This window comes from Grus americana, chromosome 29, assembly GCF_028858705.1.
Source record: "Grus americana isolate bGruAme1 chromosome 29, bGruAme1.mat, whole genome shotgun sequence".
Lineage (NCBI taxonomy): Eukaryota > Metazoa > Chordata > Aves > Gruiformes > Gruidae > Grus > Grus americana.
Window position 1 is genome coordinate 2,496,574 of NC_072880.1, and position 22,629 is coordinate 2,519,202.

Consider the following 22,629-nt stretch of genomic DNA (forward strand, 5'->3'; position numbering starts at 1 on the left):
TCCTTCACCATGATTCAGCGGCAGGGGGATCCCCCAGCGGTCTGCAGTCGCCACGCAGAGGTGGCGGCGGGCATTCGTGTCGGATGCGTCACGTCGGCCTTGAGGAGCACGAGGTCGAGTCGCCCCCGGGAACGTTACCTTCGTCACGCAGAGACGACGGCCTTGTCATTACGGCGCTGGATTCCCCGGTAGCCTTAGGGGGAGCCGTTTGGTTTTTGGATGAGTCAATCCTCGTCTTGGGGCTGGGAGGAGCGTTCCTTCCTGTTGCCGTGACCTAGTTCGACGGTTCCTGGTAGAAGAAACGACGGTATTTTGCAAAACGTACGCCGGTTGCGCGCGGGTCCCCGATCTCTGCTGGCACAAACAGATGTTCTGGAGCGAAACCAGCTGCGGGGTGAAGCCGGACCCCGCGAGAGCCGCGGCGCTGGATGCGGAGGAAGACTCTCGATGCCCGTGGGCTTCTTCAGACGCGCGGAAGAGCTGTCGCTGACCTCTTCGCTTGAGCGGGAAGATCCCTCGTGCTCTTGAATCCAGTTACCTTTCTCGTAGAGCCATCAGGGCTCGCTCCTGATAACCGCGTGCAGAGAAATATCTTGTTTTAAATCCTTCCAGGGCGCATCTTGGCCTTTCCACCGCCTTGATACGAGCAAAACGTTCGGCAAAGGGTTTGGGGAATGCAGGTTTCGGTGGTTTTTTTTTTTTTTTTTTCCCCCGAGGTGACTTCTCTTGCGTAACTGGAAATCTGTGCAAATTACTCTGCCTGCCTCACCGGGGCCGTGCGCGGCACGGCGTGACCGCACGCTGCGAGTAGAAATGCCTCCCCAAGGTGTGTCCCCTCCGAATCGGACCCGACTTGGCTCAACGAGAGATTGCGCAACCTCCGACGTGCCGACCGGAGATGCAAACACCGCTGAACCCCCGTCCTGGCCGTCGAAAAGAGCAGCAAATTCTCCAGGAGCGACGTGAAACGGATAAATCAAGGAAAAAAAAAAAAAAAAATAAGCAGCAGGGCTGCCTACGGTAGCATTACTTTTTGGTTAGCTTTTGTGAGACGCCGTTTTGCTGCTCGGTTCGCTCCTCTGGCCCCGTGCCACTTGGCGCGGGCTTGCGACGTCGCTGTGCCAGGAGCTATATTGAGTGAAAATAGCCGGCTTTTCCGAGCGGAGCTATTGTCCCCGGGCTGTGTACTAAACACTTTTCAACTCCCAACGGGTTCCTTTCCCGACGCCGAGAAAAGAAATTCCCCGCTTGGCGTTGCAGTTAGCTCTGCGTTTTTCTGTTTTTCCTGTGTTTATCTGTGTTTAAAACCAAGTTTTCTGTATTTAGCTCTCCTACAGCTGCTGTTGCTGAGGTTGTGCAAACAATTTCAAGAAATCCTGTGTTTGAGAGTCAGGGTCCCTGGCGGGGACCGTGCTCGGGAGCAGGGAGAGGTTAGAAATCCTGGGAAAGGCCTGTTTTGGGGATATTTTTTTTTTTTTTTTTTTTTTTTCAAAAGCAATTTAAACCCAACTTTTCAGAAGCCTGAACAGCATCTCCCAGCCAAAAAAGCTGCCTGTTGCACGCAATCCGCTGCAGAAAAGCTGCCGGAAAAAGCCGCAGCCGAGGGAGGCAGCGCCTGTTTTTGAGGGCATAGCAGAGTGAGACGCAGGCTGGGTTCTAAGTTCAAAGTCCTAATTCAGCCCGACTTCGTTTCCTTGACAAATGTTTAACCTCCAGTCGCGCTGTACTTGACTGCAACGCGCGTGTTAATTTTTTCCTAGCTTCTATTTTTAGCTGCTCTTGACTTGAATTACTACAAGTGCCTTATATTACCAAAAAGCTGCTATTTTTAAATGGCGTAAAGCGCTCTCGGTTCGCGTTTGCGTCGGTAAAGCTGCTGGGATCAGCGAAAAGTCCCTCGGTATCGTACCTAAACCGGGGAGCAGGAAAATGACCGGTGGCAGATGGTTTAAATAGAAGTGATTTGGTTACAAGAAGAACCGAAAAGCGGTTATTAACTGGAAAAGTTGTCGGGCACCGTTCGTGACGGGCACTTACGGAGGGTTTTTCAGCCTGATGGGTTTTGAAATAAGTAACGTAGTCGGGGGAAAAAAAAAAGGAGGAGGAGAATGTTGGTGTGGGTTAAAGTCCTGGCTGGGCTGGCTCCTGTTTCCAGCTTTAATTCTAATTTGTGTGGCCTTAAGTTCAGCCCGGCTGTTTCCTCGCATCCCCGTGAAGTTTTGCAACTCCAGTCTCCCCTTTTTGTTGCATTATTACCGTTTTGGCTCCTTCCTTCCTCCAGCCATGGGCTGAGTCCAGAACTGCTCATCTCTTTGGGTGTTCCCCTCCAAATCGAGCAGGTTTCCGTCCTCGTCGGTGGTTTTTTGGGGGGGGGATGAACACTCCAGTCCCACGTCGCGTAACGGGCCCCGTTTTTTCCGCTCTCAAATATCCTCGCAGGTCGTCTGAACTGGTGGGCGAACGTGGATCCCAGTTGCCAAAGGCTCCTTCCCCTGGCCACCACCGGCGACGGGAACTGCCTGCTCCACGCCGCCTCCCTGGGTAAGAGCTTGATTTAATTCCCAACGGGCGAAATAACAAACCGGTTCGCTTCAGACCTGGGAAAGCGCCTCGTGCCGATGCCGTTTCCCTTCTCCGGCTCAGCCCGGGGAAGCGGCCGATCGCTGGGAGGAGAGCTCAGGACCATCCTTTGGGAGCAGGACCAAGGGGTTTCCATCCGTTGCCATGGGAAACCGGGATGCTGCCGCTCATCCCGGCCGCCGCGGCAGTAAGCGTGCAAGCGGTCGCGGTGCAGGAGAGGAATGGGTCGAAGGAACCGGGCTGCCGATAGCTTGTGTACTTCTGAAATACCTCTCCCCTTCCATTCGGCAAATTTCCCGGGATTTCTGAAGGAAACGTGAAATAACGGAGCCGCCCCTTCCCTCCTCTTGCACCTCGAAGTTTCCCAGGTTTCTCTCCAGTGACTTCATCTTGTCACGTGCGAGCGTAGTAAATTTTCTGAGGTTTCCAGACTTTTTAAATCAGCAGGGTTATGTCTTTCCTTCGTATTTGTATTTCGGACACGGCGAGACCCACGATCTCGTTTAACCCGGTCTGATTTTCCCATCAGATGTCATTGTAAAGGGGCATCTGATTTTATCCCTAAATATTTTGCTACATCTGTGAGATACTTTGGAGTTGAAAGCGGAGGTGGCAGCATCTCCGTTCAGCTGCACGAAAACCGGCTGCCGGCAGAAAACGCAGCCTTCGAACCCGGAATTTTATCATATAAATTGAGAAACTCGCATTTCTCTGCCTCTCGTTTCCCAATTTACCGACTTCCCCTGATTCCTGGCGGGTTGCAGGACTTCAGCAGATCGACGGAGCGCCGCCAGCTCCTGCTAATCCTCTGCCGCTGTTTCTTTTTCCGCTCCCCCCCCTCCCGCCTTCCTGTGCAGGTATGTGGGGTTTCCACGATCGAGATCTCATGCTCCGCAAATCCCTTTACACCTTGATGGATAAAGGCGTGGAACGGGAAGCCCTGAAGCGGAGGTGGCGTTGGCAGCAAACGCAGCAGAACAAGGAGGTAGGAACCAGAGCGAACGCCGTCCTCTTCGCGGAGGGGAAAGTCGTGATAAAAATAAGCCACGGGTCTGGGAGGTGTTTCCTATCGTGATAAAATCTGTCTCAAATTCTGGGCCGCTCCCCGGCTCGCGATACCGCGACGAGACGTATCCTTCAATCTAACCGACGGCAAAATTCTCTTTATTACAAGGTAGGAAAAATCTTTATTAGAACCGGTTTATGCCCGATATCGATGGGAAAACAAACGTCCCCTCCGGGTGTTTAAGATCCAGCAGGATGCAATGGCCGTGCTGGGGTTTAAAGAGAAAAGCGACGCTGTGGCGTAGGTCTCTCCAGCGATAAAGATCAGCGAGATGCGCCTCGGTCGAAGTGTGAAGCAAACTCTTCCACCAAAAAAGGAAATTTGTGAACTTGCCACATTAAAGGGCTTCTCAAAGCTGTGACACGGGTTCCCCCCGAAAGCAGGGGGGTGACTTTGTCAAGGTGGAAAGTTAAACGTCCTCGTGAGAGACGGTTGAGATAGTTTGGGGGGTTTTTTGTGAACGGGGTAAACTTGGGGTTTGGGGTTGTTTGTTTTTTTTTTCCACCTGCCACTGAAGGATGTTGTTTACTCTCCAGCTTCCTCTTTATTTTTGGAAGGGCACAAAGATTCGTATCTTGGCAGTTTGGAAAAAAAAAAAAAACCAAAACCAAAAACGTGTTTCCCTATTTGAAGCAGAGTAGTTAATAAATAATCGGAGGTTTTACCGCTATTGAAAGCGTGCTTTTACGCATCCCTTTAAACTGCGCGCTCCAGAATTAGCTGTCAGCAAAGTCCTGCGACTTGCAGGTGTTAAAAGGACTTAAAAACACTCAGGGTAGAGGATGCGGCGGCGGCGCGTCCTGGTCGTAGTCCTCAGCCCGAGCCGAAGGACCGTGGTGGGAGATGCGGGTGGCGCAGGAATCCCGGGTACCGCATGAGCGGTCGGCTGGAAGTCGAGGATTACAAGCTGCTCCTTTCCAAATACGCTCCTAAAGCAGCAGCCCAGGGGGACGGACGCTGCTCCGAATTTCACAACCTGCTCCCAGCGCGATGTTTGTTCTCCTCCCGCGCTTTGCTTCGCGAGCTTTGGACCGGTGATGAAAGAATTCGCGTTGACGACGTAACCGGGAGCGGAGAAATTTTAATTAATCCCTCCCTGACCAAGCGGAGAGGCTGAACACGCCGCGGGTTACTTCTGGCGCGCGCCTGGAAGGTTTTTTTGGCAGCTTTGAGGACTTGGGATGTTGGGTTTGGATGCCGGAGCTCTGACGGTGGAGCCGGGGAGAGGAGGAGGAGGAGGAGGGTGAGGCTGCGATTGCAGAATGGATGTTTTTGCAATCACCGCGTAAGGAAACGCGAGTAAAATTTAGGTTCCCCCTGTGCTGAAACACCAAAGCAGCCCTCGAATTGAATATTTACGGATGCCGTGGTGTCTTCCGTCGTTTTTTTGAAGGAAAATAAATTCTGTCTTTTAACTAGTTCCAATTATCTGTCCCGCTGTCCCTTGTCAGTAGCTTGTGTCATCCTTAATACTTTCGTATTTAGTGTGACAGTCAAGGTTTCCTCTCGTTCTGTGGGTCGGAACGTTTAATTCCACACCACAAAAAAGGCAAACTTTCATTTCAGGCAGATTATCTCCCCGGCTGGCTTGAGAACACAGATTTGGAAATGCACACCTTTTTTTTTGCATAATATAGCGATGATTTTTGCATAAATCCCTAGAGAAAAGTGGTGGCTGCGTGTATAAAAACCGCGCTGCAGGTTTTTTATAGATTGGAAAATATTTACTTTGAGGATTTTAAATTTTTTTTTTTTTTTTTATTATTTGCTATTTTCTAGTCCGGTCTAGTTTATACCGAAGAGGAGTGGCAGAAGGAATGGAACGAGCTGATCAAGCTGGCATCCAGCGAACCTCGCGTGCACTACGGCACCAACGGGGGCGGCTGCGGAGGGTACGTGGTGGTGGTGGGGGGGACTGAATTAAAAAAAATAATACGAACGAATCTTTTTTTCTCCTGTTTATCGCGTTGATGGCTCCAAAATGAGACTTGGAAACGAAAGCTGAGGATTTCCACGGTGCTCGCTCTGTAGTTCAAGGGCACTTTATCGCCGCGGCCATCCCAAACAAACGCCACTTTTGAGGCTTTTTAGATAAGAGGCTCCCACGAGCGCCAAGCAGCACCGCGGTATTTCCTGGATACAAACCCTTGCCTTTGAATAGGACGGGTTTTTTTAGGATCTAGATCTAAAAATCTCAAATTAGAGCTGAGAGCGAACTTTACAGGCAGCCACGTAGAGGCATTAAGACCCCATCCCGTTTTTTTTTTTTAAAAAGCAACGATTAAATACTCAAGAGGTGGAAAACTTAATTTCTCATTTCCCAAAGTGTGGAAAGCTCAGAAGAGCCGGTCTACGAGAGCCTGGAGGAGTTTCACGTTTTCGTCCTTGCCCACGTGTTGAAGAGACCCATAGTGGTGGTGGCAGACACGATGCTGCGGGACTCGGGGGGAGAAGGTAAGAATTCCACTCTTTTTCTCTTTTTCTCTCTTTTTTTTTTTTTTTTTTTTTTTTTTTTTTTTTTTTTTTTTCATTTTTTAGAAGACTTTAGGAATTATCCGGGCTCAAACCGCGTGTTTCCTCTCTACCGCACGTTTTCACGGGAGCTTTTTTCGCTCGATGAAGCCGGATCGTGAACCGGAGAGCGGAGCGCGGGGTGCGTCGAACTGCTGCGGGGTGCCGTGGGTGATTCCCACACGGATACGAGACACAGTTCAGCGTCGCAGTTTGGTCTTTTGCTATTTCGAAGAGCATCCGTGTGATTTTTACTTTTTTTTTTTAATTTATTTTTTCTCTTTTGCCCCCGCACGTGTGTGTAGAGATGGGAAATTCCATTCCCTGCGTGTCGTATTTTCCACTAGCAGACTTAATTTCCTGTCAGAAAAGATTAATCAATTACCGTCATTCTGCGTGCAAATCTTAACTTGTCTTGTGGAGGAGTGAAAAGGGGGGTTTTTTTAATAGAAAATACAAGTTCATTTTGCAACTGCGTTCTTCCTGATGTAAAATAGATGCCTATTTTGGGTTGCGGGTTTGATTTTTTTTTTTTGTACTGTCCCTCGAGGTGACAGATAATTGCAGGTGAAACCTTGAATGAAGCAAGCAGCTTGTTCCGGAGCAGTTTCAGTATAAACAACTCTTAACTCTTTAACCTATCGTGAAAACTAACCACCCCATTTTATTTTTTTTCCCCAGCCTTTGCCCCTATTCCTTTTGGAGGGATTTATCTTCCCCTGGAGGTCCCAGCCAACAAATGCCATCGTTCTCCGTTGGTACTGGCTTACGACCAAGCCCATTTTTCTGCCCTGGTATCCATGGAGCAGAAAGAACCCACAAAAGATCAAGGTAGGTGATAAATAAGATTTATATCGATACAGGATCGAGAGTGGCACCACGGAGGAGGATTTGGTGGGGGGGACACGAGCCGGCAACGTGAGCTTACAGCGGCTCGTGGGCTGCCGTCGCCAGCAGGTCGAGGGAGGGGAATTCTGCCGGTTGTCCTCAAAATCGGTGATGCTCTTGTTGGGCGGTCGGAGCTTGGCTGCTAACGGGCGAGGTTTGCCCTTTCGGGTGCGAAAAGCGGGTTTTCTGTCCCTCGCGTAGCTGTGATCCCCCTGACGGACTCCGAACACAAGCTGCTCCCCGTGCACTTTGCCGTGGATCCCGGGAAGGAATGGCAGTGGGGAAAAGACGACAGCGACAACGTCAAGCTGGCCAGGTTGGTGAACCGGAGCCTGGAGGGTTCGTCGCTCTGTCCCCACCTGGGGATTCCTTGTGTCTGGGCGAAAATTATACTCGGGGTACGAACCTATTCGGTGGGGATGGAACGTTATTTCTCTTACTTCCGATGCCCCGATTTCGGTACGTTTTGGGGTAGGATTGTGACATCTCATCAGCTTCGTTCCACGAGGCAAAGAGATGGTTGCTCCAAATCCTAGAGCTTCAGACTAGGCGTAGCTCAGAAACGAGAAGCGACGGCAGACCGGCTGTTGTATTCACACACACACCCCCCAAAAAAAAAAAAAGTTTATTTTTCCAGCCTTCTATCCCCGCTCGGAGATAACGAAGATCTCGGAGCGTGGGCCCCCGGAGCTGGGAGGATGACGCCTTGCAGTCAGACACCCTTCCTATTTTTGAGTCGGACTACGGGCGAGCCGTGGTTTGGTAGTGGCGAATTTCCTGTTATTGAGCCAGAAGCGAGCAGCGGTGGGCGGAGGGCGGAGGGCTGGGTCAGAGGGCTGGAAGCACGACCGGGCCGTCATCTGACTTCGCGTTAGGAAACCTAGAAACCTCCACGATCAAAGTATTAAAATTCAGTGGGGGATTTACCGATGCGCTGTCTCATTTTGAAGGGTTTGGAGCCGGCAGAAAAGACTCTGTCCTTGTGTTTTTAGTGGAAAGAATTCTTTTCTCTTTTTTTCTTTTTTTTCTTTTTTTTTTTTTTTTTTGACAAGTGGAAATTTTTGCCAAAACATCTTTAGTCTTTTCTGCAGTTGTTTTTGTGGAGAGGAGAATCATTTTGAAACTAGCTCTGTTTAGATCTGTCACATCTACTTTTTTGTTATTTGTCTCATGTCCAAGCAAGATTACTTGTCGAGTTTGTTTTAACTCGTAGCAAGCTTGATTTTGGCATTCAAGAATCTCATTTATTCATTTTGGGTCTCATTGAAAGGTTTGGAAGGCTACAAAAATGCCGCTTTTTTTTTTTTGTGTCACCGCTGTCTCGATGCATTTACACCTGCTGTGTTAAAATTCACTTTGTAACAGAAAGACAACGGGCAAATAACTGTAAATATGGAGGAGAAAACCTCAGTTATTAAAGTGAAACTTGCCTCTAACTTTTTTTTTCTTTTTATCCTTGTTTGAAATTTCAGCGTGACGTTATCACTGGAAGCAAAGCTGCACTTGCTGCACAGCTACATGAATGTTAAATGGATCACGTTGCCTTGTGACATGCAGGTAAAGAGACAAGGAGTATTTTCTTTACTCTTTAATTATTTAAACCCCCTTTCTGCAGGGCAGCAGGCGTGAAGCCGTCAGCCGGCTCGCTCTCCTTCACGCGAGGTTGTCTGCGCCTCCAGAAATGACGGCTAACGCTGCTCTGGGCAGAAAAACAACTTGGTTTTTGCGCGTGCGCTTTTTTCGTGCCTTTTTTTTTTTTTTAAACTCTTCACACAAACTTAAAGCGCAGCCCTTGTGTGCGCTTTTTTTTTTTTTTAAAGGAGTTTCCAACCTTAAATATGAGCTGGTTTGGTCTGTCTGAAACTATCGAGGCGTCATCTCTGTAGCAAAGCTCGACTGGTGCCGTTTTGGTTGTGACCTTTGGTTGCGGCCGCATCCTCTCGGCTGTTTTGCTCAGAAATACCGTAACCCGTCCCCGTCTCAGCCGTATCGACGTTGATGCGAAGGGATGGAGGATGCCGTGACCCCAGGGAAACGGGTGCCCGCCACCTGTGTGGGTGACCAGAGGGGGAATTTGTTGGGCCCCCCCCTCACTGGTAGCACCCCCTTCCTCTTCTCTAGCTTTTCCCCCGAAAGCTCGGCAAGTTGAGACGTTTAGAGATGCGCGGAGCGGCTGCCGGGGACGTGTCACAGAGCGTTTGAACGTTGTCCCCTCCGTTCTCCAAGCAAGCGCCTGCTTCTGTTTCACCTTCAGCCCGAAAACCCTTAATTGAGGAACTTTCTGGACTTTGATATATATATATTTTCTTTCTCCCCAGGCGCCTTTAGCCCAGCCGGAATCCCCGACGGCCTCCGCGGGCGACGATGCTCGTTCAGCTGCGGAGTCGGGAGAGTCGGACAAGGAATCGGTCTGCAGCAGTTCGGCAAGCAACGGTGGCAGCAGGGGTTGCAAGGACAAAGAGAAACCAAAGAAAGACCGAGAAAAGGATAAGGAAAAAGATAAAAAACGGGCAGACTCGGTTGCCAATAAGCTCGGCAGCTTCGGCAAGACTTTGGGGAGCAAGCTAAAAAAGAACATGGGTGGCTTGATGCACAGCAAAACCGTCAAGGGAGGTGTGAGCAACGGGCAGGGAGATACCTTGGAGAAGAAGAAGAAGGGATCCTTGAAGTCAAGGAAAGGCAGCAAAGAGGAATCTTCCCAAGGAGATTTGTCAGCTCCTGGGGAGAAAACCTGCCCGGGTAAAGCAGCCCCCGAAAAGCCGTCGGACCCCTACAAATACAGCACCGACGTCAGGCTGAGCCTGAGCATCCTCCGCGCCGCCATGCAGGGAGAGCGCAAGTTCATCTTCGCCGGCCACCTTAAGACCAGCAACCGTCACCAGTACCAGGAGGAGATGATCCAGCGGTACCTTCTGGATGCCGAGGAACGTTTTATGGCCGAGCAGAAACAAAAGGAGGCGGAGAAGAAGGCCCTGGGGAGCGCCGGCCCTGCCAAGAAGCCGGAGCCGGAGGCGAACGCCCACAAGGGCGAGGAAACGATGCTCAACCCCGCTTACCCCCAGCCTCCCCCTGCATACACCATCCAGACCCCGGATCTGGCCGTAGGCGCTAAAATAGCAGCTTTTCCCTCCGGTTATTCGGGAGTTTTCACCTTTCCCAGACCCTCCGTGGTCAACAGCACGGAAGGGTCGCATCCCCCCGGCTACCAAGACGGCAGACGGCAAGTAGCCGGCGGTTCCTGCAGCAGCCTTCCTCCCTACGCCACCTTACCCAGACACTGCACCCAGCCGCGGCCGAATCCCTACCAACCCAGCCCTTCCCACCCGGGGAGATTCTCCCCCACGGACACGGACATCCATCCCGCCTACCCGTCGGATTGCGACGGCTCCGCCTGCCTCCCCCCGCACAGCAACGGTTACAGGGAATACCTCGAGCAGGACGGCTCGCAGAAAGGAACGCCGGCGGATAAAAATAAAAGCCGAGTTCTTTATAACGTTCAGCAGACCAAATGCAAGCAGCCAAACTGCAGTTTTTACGGACATCCAGAAACTGGGAATTTCTGCTCCTGCTGTTACAAAGAGGAGCTGAAACGCAAGGAGCGGGAGGCTCTTGTGCACAGGTTCTGAGCGCCCTGCCCCGGCGCCGATCTTGGGACCCATGAGAGATGGGGAATGCAATAATATATATATTTTATTTTTTTCTTTAAAATCCTCACCCCGCCCCGCGCTCCTCTCCCTGTCTGGGGAAGGAGGGAGCGGGTATTTGGTTGGATGGGCTGAGAAACGGGATTTGGCTGGTGTGATGGAGGTGATGCAGGAGGGTGGCGGGAGGGAGGGCGGGCAGGGGGAGAAAAATCACCCCCCCCTCCTCCTCCTCCTCCCGGAGACCCTGCGAGAGGGAGGAAGATGCTTTTCAAGAGGCTTCTTCTGGCAAAGGGTGACCAGGATTAGCGAGGGCGTGCTCAGGTTGGAGCACAGGGTGGAAGGAGTTGGCGGGGGGGGGGGGGGGAATTCTTCAAAACGATCCAATAAAGCAGACCAAAGCTTTCGGAGAAGGCGAACGGGGAGCAGCACCCCGGCGGGTCCTTCCAGCTGGACTCCGACGTCGCTAACCGCCCCGAAGCGAGCGAAAACACCCCAGCGATTTCAGTTTGAACGTCACAAACCTTTTAATTGCAAGAGATTTTTTTTTTTTCTTTTTTAACGCTGTTTTTATTTGATGTTTCTTTTTGCTGGTACTGAGCGAAACTTAGTTGGAATTGGACGTTATTGGGGTTTGGTTTTGGGGTTTTTTTTTTGGTTTTTGGGGGTTTTTTTTGGCTGAACTCATCTGAGCCCGGCCCCATCGGATGTCTCCGAGCATCTCTTAGCAGTGGGCTCCGGGCTCTGCCCTTCTGACGGGCTCAACTCTGGTTTTAAAACGTTATTTTTAAATTCTTTCTTGGGGCGGGAGGGAGACGGAGGGAGGCGATCACAGTGCTTGAGTGGTTTTGAGGTTTTATTTTTATTTTTTTCCTGCAGAAGTACTGTGCAAAAACCGTTCCGTTTGCGGTACGGTTGACCCAACTTAGTAAGAATTAAGCCAAGAAACAAGGTCAGTGTCTCCACCCAGCAATAACCATCGGCGTGGGGAAGTAGAGAGGACAAAGAGCATCCCGCAGCACCGGGAGGTAAATCCGCAGCGGGCTGCCGGGCGCTCGCAGCCGTACGTGGGCACACACACCCCCCCCCCCCCACACACACACCCCCTCTCCCCGCGATAACTCTTTCTACTTGAGCAAGCTACTTCCGTACTACCTCTGTTCTGCTGAATCGAATTAACTCGGCTCCATTTTGCTGAGCCACGTAACTGACCTTAGGCTGAGGAATATTAAAAAAGATATTTTTGATAATAGGGCTAAAGAGCGGGGCGGGGGGGAAAACGAACCCGTAACTAACTCACGCGCTCGACGTGCTCCACTACGTTCCCTTCTCCCCCCGCCCCGTCCCAGCCCCTGCGGCGTAGGATGAACCGTACGCTCCCGTTCACGTCTTGCAGGGTGGGTTTAATTTTAGCACTGCAATGTTTGCACAGATCCTTTCTCTTTTTTCTCCCCCTTTTTTTTTTTTTTTTTTTTTTTGTAACTTCAAATCCCAAACTGGACTCGATCCTGTATAGAGCACGGTTCAGCATTTTACCACCTGAAAATAAACCGTGAATTATACCGGTAATTCAAAGCTTTACAACATTCCCTCATTTTTAATTTTTTTTTTTATTATTTTTTGGGCGGGGGGGGGGTGTTTTTCAGAAGGCAGCAAACTATGCAATCCCTTCCCGCGCTGATCCTGCCCGCTGCCCTTCCCGGGGAGAAGGGACGAGAGAACCGGGCTGAGGCGGTGAAAGTGTACTTAACGCTGAGAATCACCCGAAGCCTTATTCTCACCAAACCCCTAAGGCTCGGTTCTAACGTACAAGGGTTTGTTTTGGGTTGGGTTGGTTTTTTGTTTTTTTTTTTTCCAGTTTGATATAAACCTAAAACCCCACAAATTAAGGCCTTTTCTAGAGGAGGCAACTGCACAGGGTCCTAACGGTTTGGGTCAAACCATCGAAGCTGCTTGTTGCCAGATTTTCAATATCCCGGGGATGGTTTAACTCTGATTTAAGTTGTTCTCTCTGGTTTTATTAAGTTGCCGAGCATGGTTAAGCCTTGCCCGGCTGCGAAAGGGCTTTAACATCCCATGGATGCACCCGGGGCTTGGCTCCCGTAGGCGATTTTGCAGGGTGGCTCCCGCGCGCGTCCTCTTTATCTCGGAGGAAATGCCGGATAGCGAATCTTTCCCTCGAATTACAGTAATTCCGCTGTACTTTAACCCAGGGGCGGGAATATACGGCACCGGTAAAACGCCGCAGGCTCTCACCCCCGCTTACCCTGCAGCCATTTCTTGCTTCACCCCAAATATTAAGCTGAAATGTTTAAAAAAAAAAAACAAAACCAAAAAAACCCCAAACCCCCAAACAAAAACCTCACTTTAGGTTTATAAACCAATTTCTGCCGGTTTATTTTGCCTGGAATCGGAGCGGCGACTTTATTTCGGTTCGGGGGGGGGCGGGGAGTATCCTCCAGCTCCTGCCGAAAGCCGTCGGAGCGGGCGCCGGGCACCACGGAAGGCGACGCTTCACCAGCGGTTCCTGGGGGGGGGTTTAGGGGGATTTGGCTCCGTTTTGGTTAACTCCATCCTGCCGCCGTGCCAAGCCCATGGATGCTGGCGGGGGGGGGAAGCGCCTGGCACTGATTTACCGGACCCGGTCCCAAAGCGCCGTCGGGAAATCTCGGCTGTTAAAAACAGCGGGGATTTTACGGGAGCTTTGCTTTAATCTTGTAAACGTGAGAGAGTTGCGCGTAATATTGTCTTAAGGGGAAAAAAAACGGATCCTCCTAGGAGAAAATCATTCCCAGAGATGCCGTCGCTCTTCCTCCTCCCGAGGGGTTTGGGGTTGGGTTTTTTTTGGGGGGGGGGGAACAAGTCTGGCCGGTGCTTTGCGCTCTTATTAACGAAGTTTAATGGTATCGTGGTCCCTCTCGGAGGAGCGGGTGAGCCCAGGTGGCTGCCGGGGTGGGGACACAAACCCGTCCCCATCCCAGGGGACACAAACCCGTCCCCATCCCTGGCTCCGCGGGTGAGGAGGAAAAGGGGCAGAGCTCCCCAAAAAGTTGTTCTCCGGAGGAAGGGGGGGGTCGGACACGCGGGGCTCCCACCGCCGGAGGGATTTTGCAGGATCCTCCGTGCCCAGCCCCTGGGGGTTTATTGCGGTTAGTAGAATTTGTAGGGTTTGGGGGTTTTTTTAAATCTAAATGGGAAAAATAACCAAACCGCTGAACTTCAGGCAACGAGGAGAAATCTTTGCGGAGTATTTTTTCTATGAAGGGCAGAGTTTCGCCTCTTCCCCAAGCGCCCCCGAGCCCCAACCTCAGCTGGGTCGCCCCGAACCAGCCGCGTTTCTTCAGAACCACCAAGGATTTTTTTCAGGTCCTTTTTGTTTCCTTTATGGTGAAACTAAATATTTTAATTTTTTTTTTCTTTTTCTTTTTTAAGGGACTATTAAATACAAATGATATTTATTGAAAGATGATACCTACCATCCGCCGGCTCCCATTCATAAACACACTAAAGCCCACGCGATGTTTTCGGGGCGTGGGACTGGATATTTTTCTGGCATCTACGGGGTTTGGGTTTGGTTTTTGTTTTTTTTAATAGCGGGGTGGGAAAGCGAGAGCGCCTCAGCCCCCAAAGCACCTTTCATGGAGGAAAAGCACCAAATCTGCCCCCCCCCCGGGAAGGTTTTTTTTTCTCCCATCGGCCAGGGAAGGGGAAGCTGCGACTCGATGCCGAGGTCTTAAAAATAAGTGCACTTAATGGTGTCGTCGGAAGAAGCGTTGCTGCCGTGGGGCCCTGGGTGCAGTAAGGATTTTCTTTAAGGGTGCGCAAAACCCGTTAACGAGCGTTTGATTTTGTCGAACGAGCATTTACCTTCGCCGATGTTACCCGGCCCCTGCGTGGGGAAGGCTGATGGGATGCTTTGGTTATCGCTAACCCTACGAGAAGTGACCTGAATTAATTCTGCGATCGTTTATTCACAAAAGAGGTTGGTTGTTTGGTTTGGGTTTTTGGTTTTCGGGTTTTTTTTTTTTTTTAATTAATTAAATAAATATTAGGTTGGTGATTTTTTTTTTTAATTTTTTTTTTTTACCCCTCCCGAGCACCGCTGTAGCGAGCACTAGATGGCGCGTCGCAATCGGGCTGTACACCGCATCCTTCGTTTATGCTACCATAGATTCACTGACAATAAACGACATTCAACTAATTAATAAGCCCTGGGCAGCGGCCGTGCCTCTTCTTCCTCCGCTTCGCCTCCGGGGATGGGGTGGGGGGGAATTCAGCCCCGCCGGGCTCCGGGTGTCCCAGCCCTTCGTGTCCCAAATTCCCTACCCCGGGGGCTGCTCTTCATCAAGTTAATTATTGGGGGTTTCTTGGGTTTTTCGCCGCTGTGGAGCACAGCATCCTCTTTCCTGAGGATCGAGGAAAATTTCCTTTTATTTAGGTACCAAATCCAAGCTTTCATTTAAAGAAGAACCCCCCCAAATCCTCCTCCATCACCATTTTTGTCACTTTTTTTTTTTTTTTTTGGAAGAACCTTTTCCCCGGCTACGTTTGAAGGCCGGCACCCGGCGCTGCTTTAGACAATTTCATACCCAAGCAAGGCTTTGCACAGCGGAAAGATAAAATCCAGCTGCTTGCTGGCCCAGGGTGAAGCTCTAAATGGGTTCAGAAAGAGGAAAATTCGCTGTGATAAAGTTCATTAACAGCTACAGCCCCGGGGCCGCGAGCGGGGAAGGTTTTCCCAAGGGATTTCTTTGCATTGGGATTTTTCTATTCCAGCTCCTGCTGGTTTTTTTGGGGGGTTGGTTTTGGTTTTTTTTTTTTTCCCTTCCTCCCACCATCAGCGAGCGGCCGCACCGTGCTCAGCGCCACGTCGATGCCGGCTCGTTCCTGACGGCCAATTTTCCTCCGGTTCTCGGGGTGGCCCGGGCTGACCCCGAGCTGGCGCAGACATTGCCCTCGCCTTGGAGAGCAGCCCTGGGTTAAAGCCCTTGCAGGAAATTCCTCTTATCCTCCAGGTGCCGGAGCCAAAGACCCGGCAAAGCTCCGCCGGGATGCTCAACCGGGTGATTTTTTTTATTTTTTCCTGCAGGAGGAAAACCGGGGTGCACAAGCTGCAGCTACCAAAGCCCGGGCTGCCCTGAAAAATAGGGGGGAGGCAAATACACCTAAAATAAGATTTTTAGCTGGAGCGTGGGCTCCAACGGCGCTGGGTTTCCCTTGAGCCCGGTTTTCGCCAGGGTTTATCCCGCCTTGTGCCGGCACCGGTGCCTCGGCCGCCCGGGTGCTGTCCCGGCAGAAGGAGGGGAGCTGGGGGGGGGGGGGTGTGGGGTGGCTTTTGGGGTCCCCAGGGGTTTTATGGCAGCGGGAGGGTGACAGATGTGGCCCCAGGGCCACCATCCACCTGCTGCCAGCAGCGGGGTCAGGGCTCGGGGTGCCTCGGCCGCCTCGGCAGGGTTGGGGCCGGCTTGGCACGGGTGCCGGCGGCGCGTTGGTTTTTCCGGGGTTGGGAGGAGAAGGCCGTGCTTCGGCGATGAGTCACGGAGCGGCTTCGTTCCTGCCCGCCAGAGCCGTGTCCCGAGGAGAGGCCGCGGGGCTGCGCGGGGGCCCCCGTGCCAACCGGCAGAAAGGTGCGGGGATGGGACGGGGGTTTGGGTGTACCCCGGCCGTGCACGGCGCTGTACGACCCTCGGCCGGCGACGCAACCCTCGTGGGGTGCCTGGGGCTGCACGTACCCCTCCAGCACCTGCAGTGTACCGTTTACGGGGTGCCTGGGGCTGCACGTACCCCTCCAGCACCCCCCGTGCATCATTTCTGGGGTGCCTGGGGCTGTATGCCCCCCCCTCCAGCACCTGCAGTGTACCATTTACGGGGTGCCTGGGGCTGCACATACCCCTCCAACACCCCCCGTGCATCATTTCTGGGGTGCCTGGGGGTGTATGCCCCCCCCCAGCACCCCCCGTGTATCATTTCTGGGGTGCCTGGGGCTGCACGTACCCCCTCCTGGAGCTGTAAGTCCCCCTCCAGCACCGTGCCCCCCTTTATGGGGTGCCTGGGGGTGTATGCCCCCCCCCCAGCACCGTGTGTCATTTCTGGGGTGCCTGGGGGTGCACATTTCCCCTCCTGGGGGTGTCCGTACCCCCTCCAGCACCCTGCACCCCTCCATGAGCTGCCTCCAGCTGCATCCCCCCCCCCGCCCCCCATTTTGGGGTGCCCGGTGCCGCACACCCCCCCCGCCGAGCTCCTGGCCGTGCCCCCGCTTTCGGGGCGGGGGGGTTGGGGGTGGGGGCAGCGGGCAGGGTGCAGGCAGCGCGGCCCCTCCTGCCTGCTGCTCCGCTCCGCCCCGCCGGGCCCGGGAAGGCGGGGGGGGAGCGGGGGGGGCGGGATGCCGGGCCCGGGGGCCGGGCCGGGTCGGGGCCGGGGCGGGCGGTGGCGCTCGGGGCTCCCGGGCTGCTCCGCTCCGGTTCCGGCTCCCCCCGCCGCCGCCGCTCCGGGCCCGCCCGGCCAAAGCGGCTCCGCCATGAGCCGCCGCCCGGCCTTCCCCGCGCTGCCAGGTAGGGCAGGTGCCGGGATGCTGGGGGGGGGGGACACGGGACACACACGGGACCGGGGGGGGGGGGGTGTTCCGGGGTTCGGGGGAGGCCGGGGCGTTCGTGGGACCCCCCCCGGACCCAGCGCCCCGTCCCCGCAGGGGAGCTGGTGCTGGAGGAGGCGGCGGGCGCCCGGCAGCGCTGCGGGGAGGGCGAAGGTTCCGTCCCCGGGACGCTGCTCTGCACCAACCGCCGCGTCGCCTTCCTGCCCGCACAGGTGCGACCCGCGGGGACCCCCACGGCCACGGGGAACCCGGCCCCATCCTGACCGCAGCCCCAGCCCGGCCCCATCCTGACCCCGTCCCAATTTCACCCCAACCAGCCCAGCCCAGCTTCATCCTGCCCCCCTGCTCCGTTGTGTCCACACCCCAGCCCGGCCCCATCCGGCCACATCCTGACCCGATCCCAGCGCCATCCCATCCCCATCCCGGCCCCATCCCGACCCCATCCCACTCCCATTCTGTCCCCATTCCATCCCAATTCCGTCCCCATCCTGGCCCCATCCCAGTCCCATCCCAGCGCCATCCCGGCCCCATATGGCCACATCCTGACCTGATCCCAGCCCCATCCCATCCCCATCCCATCCCCATCCCGACCCCATCCCACTCCCATCCCGTCCCCATCCCGACCCCATCCCACTCCCATTCCATCCCCATCCCAGCCCCATCCCGGCCCCATCCCAGTCCCATCCCAGTGCCATCCCAGCCCCATACGGCCATATCCTGACCCCATCCTGACCCCATCCCAGCCCCATCCTTGCTCATCAGCCGCAGAACCCGCCGCGTTCACCCCGGGAACTCCTTGCTGCAGGACGCGGTGGGGCACAAGGGGCAGCTGCGGGGCCCAGCACCAGCCAGGCAAAGGCGCTGGGGTCCCGGATCCGGCCCCACAGCCCTTCCCAGGGGGAAGCTTCCAGCTCTCCCTCCTCTCCCGCAGGCCCCCGGCTCCCGTGCCTTCCTCCACAGCGAGTACGACGTGGCGCTGCCCTGCATCCGCAAGCTGGTGGCAGGTAAAGGTGGTGGCCCCGAGCCCCGTGTGATGAGTTGGGCAGGTCTCAGCCGGCACTGACGGCCACTCCCCGCCCCGCTCGCCCGCCGCAGCCAGCAGCTTCGCCAAGCCCAAGGTGCTGACGGCCGCCTCCACCCTCAAGTTCATCCCCGAGGAGCTGGCAGTTTTCTGCCGGGATTTCCGCCTGCTCCGCTTCTATTTCCACGAGAACGGGTTGGCTCCGCAGGCGTTTCGGGTGAGTTGGGGGGGCTGGCGGTTACGGGGGGGATGGAGAGGTTTTGGACCCTCACTCTGGGGCACCCCGTGGCCTTGGGGGGGGGTTTGGGGGGGTTCACGCCCTGTCCCGGCACCTGGCTCCTCTCCGCAGGTCGCCAACGCCATCGCCCAGGCGCGGGAGGCAGCCGCGTGGCTGGGGGACACCGGCGAGGGACACGATGGCTGGTCCTGCCCTGCCGAAACCACTTTGGAGGATGAGGACGAGGAGGAGGAGGAGGAGGAGGAGGAGGAGGAGGAGGAAGGCTCGGCTGCCACGCTGCTCTTTGAGAACCTGCGTGACTGGGAGAAGGAGCTGAAGCGCCTGGGTGCCGCGGGCTGGAGGGTGAGCGCCATCAACGAGCGCTTCGACATGGCCCCCAGGTACGGCCCGGCCGGGCGCCGGGGTCCACGGGCCGCTGGCACCCCAATCTGGAGGGGGGGCATAGCGTGAACCACCCCGAGGGGACCGGGGAGGGCAGTGAGGGGTGGGGGGGAAATCCTCCCCTCTGCCCACGGTTTGGGGAAAACACCCCGTGAGCCACTGGAAATGGCACCCCGGGATTTGGGGGGGGACACACACCTGCCCCATGTCCGTCCCCCGCCGCCCGCAGCCTCCCCCGGTACCTGTGGGTGCCCAGCGCGCTCCTGGACCACGACCTCAAGCGGATCTTTGCCCACTTCGAGGAGCGCCGGGTGCCCGTGAGTGCCCTGGGGGGGTTGCGATGGGGTGCTGGGGGGGGTGGACAGGGGATGGGGGTGCCATCTTGGTCAGGGGGGGTCACCCCATCTCTCCCGCAGCGCCTGTGCTGGCACCACCCGGGCGGCAGCGACCTGCTGAGAGCCGCCAGCTTCCACGCAGCCTCGGAGCCGGGCAGCGAGGACGTGAGGTGAGTCCCTCCGGGGGTCCCGGGGGGGGCGGTCTGGGGGTGCTGCCCCAACCCGACCCCACCCGGGGGTCCCTCAATCCCCCCCCCAGGTGCCTGGAGGCTCTGCTGCTGGGGGGCCGCGGGCCCTGCGTGCTGGCCGACGCCGCTGAGCTGCCCACCCTCGCCGACATCCAGCTCGCCCACCTCAAGCTGCGGGCGCTCTGCCTGCCCGGTGAGCGGGGACGGGGCAGGGGGGCAGCCGGTGGGGACACCCCCCCCCAGCCCCCAAACCCCCCCCCACCACCACCCCGGGGCTCCTCCTGCTCCGCTGAACCCCCCCGTCTTTGCCCGTGCGAGCCAGGCGCGGCGGCGGAGGAGAAGTGGCTCTCGGCACTGGAGGGGACGCGCTGGCTGGACCACGTCCGGTGAGCGGACGGCGGCGGGGGCGGGGGCTTTTTTTGGGGTGTGGGGGGGGAACCCCACCCTAAAAACACCCCTCCCCAAAAACACCCCTCCCCATGGCAGACGGTCCTCCCCCACAGCCCGACGGGCGGCCGCAGGGTGATGGGGGCATCGCGGTGGGTGCCTGAGCACCCCGGCGTGGGCTGCAGACCCCCAGGCAGCCATGCCATTTTGGGGTGGCCTGACCCCCCCCCCCTTTTTGTGTGTGTCCCGTCCCCCCCCCCCCCAGCACCTGCTTGAGAAAAGCCGTGGAGGTGGCGTCGCTGCTGGCGGGGAGACGCTGCTCCGTCCTCCTGCAAGGTAGCGCCGGGTGGTGGCGGGGGGAGCACCGGGTTGGGGCAGGGGGGGGGCGGAATGACGCCGGGGACACCCCCACACCGCCGTGTGCCCCCCCCCCCCCCCATACTGCCCCCAGAGCCATCGGACCGGGACCTGAACTGCCTGCTGGCCTCGCTGGTGCAGCTCCTGGGGGACCCCCACGCCCGCACCCTGCCCGGCTTCCAGAGCCTGGTGCAGCGGGAGTGGGTGGCAGCGGGGCACCCCTTTCCCCGCCGACTCGGGCTCCTCCGTCGCGACAGCCCCCGGGAGGAGGTGAGAGCCGCGCCGCCGCACCCCCCGCCGCCCCGTGTCACCGCGTGGACGGTGGGTGACAGGCGTGCAAATGTGCGTGTGTGTAACCCCCCCCCCACACCCCGGGCTCCCCGCTTTCCCCAGGCCCCCGTTTTCCTGCTGTTCCTGGACTGCACGTGGCAGCTGGTGCGGCAATTCCCGGCGGCTTTCGGCTTCACCGAGGCCTATCTCCTCGCCCTCCACGACAGCAGCTTCGCTCCCTACTTCAGCACCTTCCTCTTCAGCTGCCAGCGCCAGCGCGGCCGCGGCAGCCCGGTGAGCTGGGGGGGGCTCGGGGGGGCACACACACACACACACACACACACGCTCCGGGGTCCCTTGCCAGCAAGCGGCAGCGGATTTAAGGACGAATTTGGGGACGGAGATGAATCCTCTCCCATCCCGCTCGGCCGTGCCTCAGTTTCCCCACCCGCACGCCCAATTGGGGATTGACACCCCAAAAAGCTCCCGTTTCACTCCTCCTCCTCCTCCCGGCAGCACCGGTTCCGCAGCCAGACCTACACGCCGGTGAACGGCTGGCGGGACCCCCCCCGGGGCGTGCCGCGGGCGGGCAGGACGGGCAGCGCTGCCTGCGGTCTGCCCGCCGTCTGGGACTGGGGGCTGCGCTACAGCCGGCAGCAGCGGGCCCGATTCAGGAACCCAGCGGGTGCTGCTGGCACCCCGGGACACCCCGACACCGCGGACCCCCAGAGCCCGGGCAGGGTGAGTCGGGGTTTGGCTTGGGGAGGGGCGGGGGGAGCTGCGTGGCCCCCGGCGGGCGCGTTGTGCCGCACGACACCCCCTCGCCTCTCCCACTCGATTCGGGGTGCTTTGCACTTTAAATCCCTTCCTGGAGCCGTGTGCCCCCCAAAAAGTTGCCCCATCCCTACCTGCGGGGTTTTCCCACCCATTTTCCTTTCCCCCCCGCCTTTTTTCCCTAATCCGTGGGTTTTTCCCCCCATTTCCCAGCCGGCCGACGCCTGGCCGGCGCCCGGGAACGTGTTCACGCTGACCAAGGGGACGTTGTCCCCCCAACCCTTTCCCTGGAGGAGCGGCCGCCCCCCGCCGCGCCTGTCGCGCTGGGCCCCCTCCCTGGAGAGCCTCAGCGACCGGGGGGGCAACTCGGGGGGCAACCGGCCCCCCGTGCCCCCCCCGGGGCTGCTGCTGCCCTGCGCCGCGGGACCCTCCGTCCGGCTCTGGCGTCGCTGCTACCTGCGGGGGCTGCCCGAGGCACAGGTAACGCCCGCAACGCGGCACCGGGGTCGGGGCGGGGGGGGGGGGCCCCCCGATGGTGAAAAGAGGGGAAACTGAGGCACGACGGACACCTCGTCTCCCCGCAGCGCGGGCGCTTCGCCCCGTCACCGGCCGGGCTGGCCGAGGAGCTGACGCTGCTGCAGGACCGGCTCAGCGCCTGGCAGGCCGCGGCGAGACCCCGCACCAAAACCGCCGGCGGCCCCTTTGCACCGTCGCGGTGAGGGCACCCCGGGGTGGGGGACCCCCCCCCCCCCCAACCTCCGTGGGGACACGCGGCCGCAGGGACAACCCTGTCCCTCGGGGCTCCCTCCAGCCGCGTGGGTTTTGGGGGGACACTCCCCGCCCCCCCCAAAATCGCCCGGTGCCTTCTGCCGCTGCCTTCGAACGGTTCCCCGCTGCCGCCCTCCTGCTCCTCGCCGGGGACCGGGGCTTTTCGGGGCCGGAGGCGGCGCGGGGGGGTCCCCGAAGGTGCCCCCCTCTGCCCGGGGCGCAGCGGTTTCGCGGTTTTTCGTTAAATTCTTGCTACCTCCAGGGAGGCTTTGAGGGGCTCGGGGCTGGGACGGCCCCATCCAGCCCGGGGAGCAGGATCCGGCCCCGCCGTGGGCCCGACGTCCCGCTGCCATCCCCGCCGTGACGGGACGGCGCGAGGGACCCGGGCTGGGGCCCCCGAATGCCGGGGGGGGGCCGAGGCTGGGGCCGGGCCGGCCGTTCCTGGTGTTCCCCCCCGTCTGTACTTCGGGTGTTCGGCAGCCATTAAACGCAGTTCTGCAGGTGACCGTGCGTGGCTGGGGGGGGACGGGGGGGGCCCTTGGGCACCGGGATCCCCCGGCACTGGGATCCCCCCCATACTGGGATCTCCTGGCACCGGGATCCCCCCCATACTGGGATCTCCCTATACTGGG

At 57.2% G+C, this 22,629-nt stretch overlaps 2 protein-coding genes across 2 annotated transcripts in view; both read left to right on the plus strand.

Annotated features, from left to right (window-relative positions):
* OTUD7B (OTU deubiquitinase 7B) overlaps positions 1 to 10,849 on the plus strand; it is a 30,371-nt gene extending 19,522 nt beyond the window's left edge. Inside the window, exons 5-12 of the mRNA XM_054806322.1 lie at positions 2,440 to 2,541; positions 3,438 to 3,565; positions 5,426 to 5,538; positions 5,973 to 6,100; positions 6,839 to 6,988; positions 7,247 to 7,361; positions 8,518 to 8,602; positions 9,364 to 10,849. Coding sequence (XP_054662297.1) covers positions 2,440 to 2,541; positions 3,438 to 3,565; positions 5,426 to 5,538; positions 5,973 to 6,100; positions 6,839 to 6,988; positions 7,247 to 7,361; positions 8,518 to 8,602; positions 9,364 to 10,671 — 2,129 coding nt within the window. The 3' untranslated portion in view covers positions 10,672 to 10,849. The remainder of the gene's footprint in view (positions 1 to 2,439; positions 2,542 to 3,437; positions 3,566 to 5,425; positions 5,539 to 5,972; positions 6,101 to 6,838; positions 6,989 to 7,246; positions 7,362 to 8,517; positions 8,603 to 9,363) is intronic.
* Positions 10,850 to 17,082: 6,233 nt separating this feature from the next.
* On the plus strand, positions 17,083 to 22,578 carry MTMR11 (myotubularin related protein 11). The gene is made up of 15 exons (XM_054806342.1): positions 17,083 to 17,237; positions 17,375 to 17,490; positions 18,210 to 18,282; positions 18,374 to 18,516; positions 18,649 to 18,917; positions 19,148 to 19,235; positions 19,335 to 19,423; positions 19,513 to 19,634; positions 19,764 to 19,827; positions 20,094 to 20,164; positions 20,280 to 20,455; positions 20,579 to 20,749; positions 20,972 to 21,196; positions 21,443 to 21,709; positions 21,814 to 22,578. The coding sequence occupies exons 1-15, from the start codon at positions 17,204 to 17,206 to the stop codon at positions 21,946 to 21,948; spliced, it is 2,043 nt and encodes a 680-aa protein (XP_054662317.1). The 5' UTR covers positions 17,083 to 17,203; the 3' UTR covers positions 21,949 to 22,578.
* Positions 22,579 to 22,629: the final 51 nt, after the last annotated feature.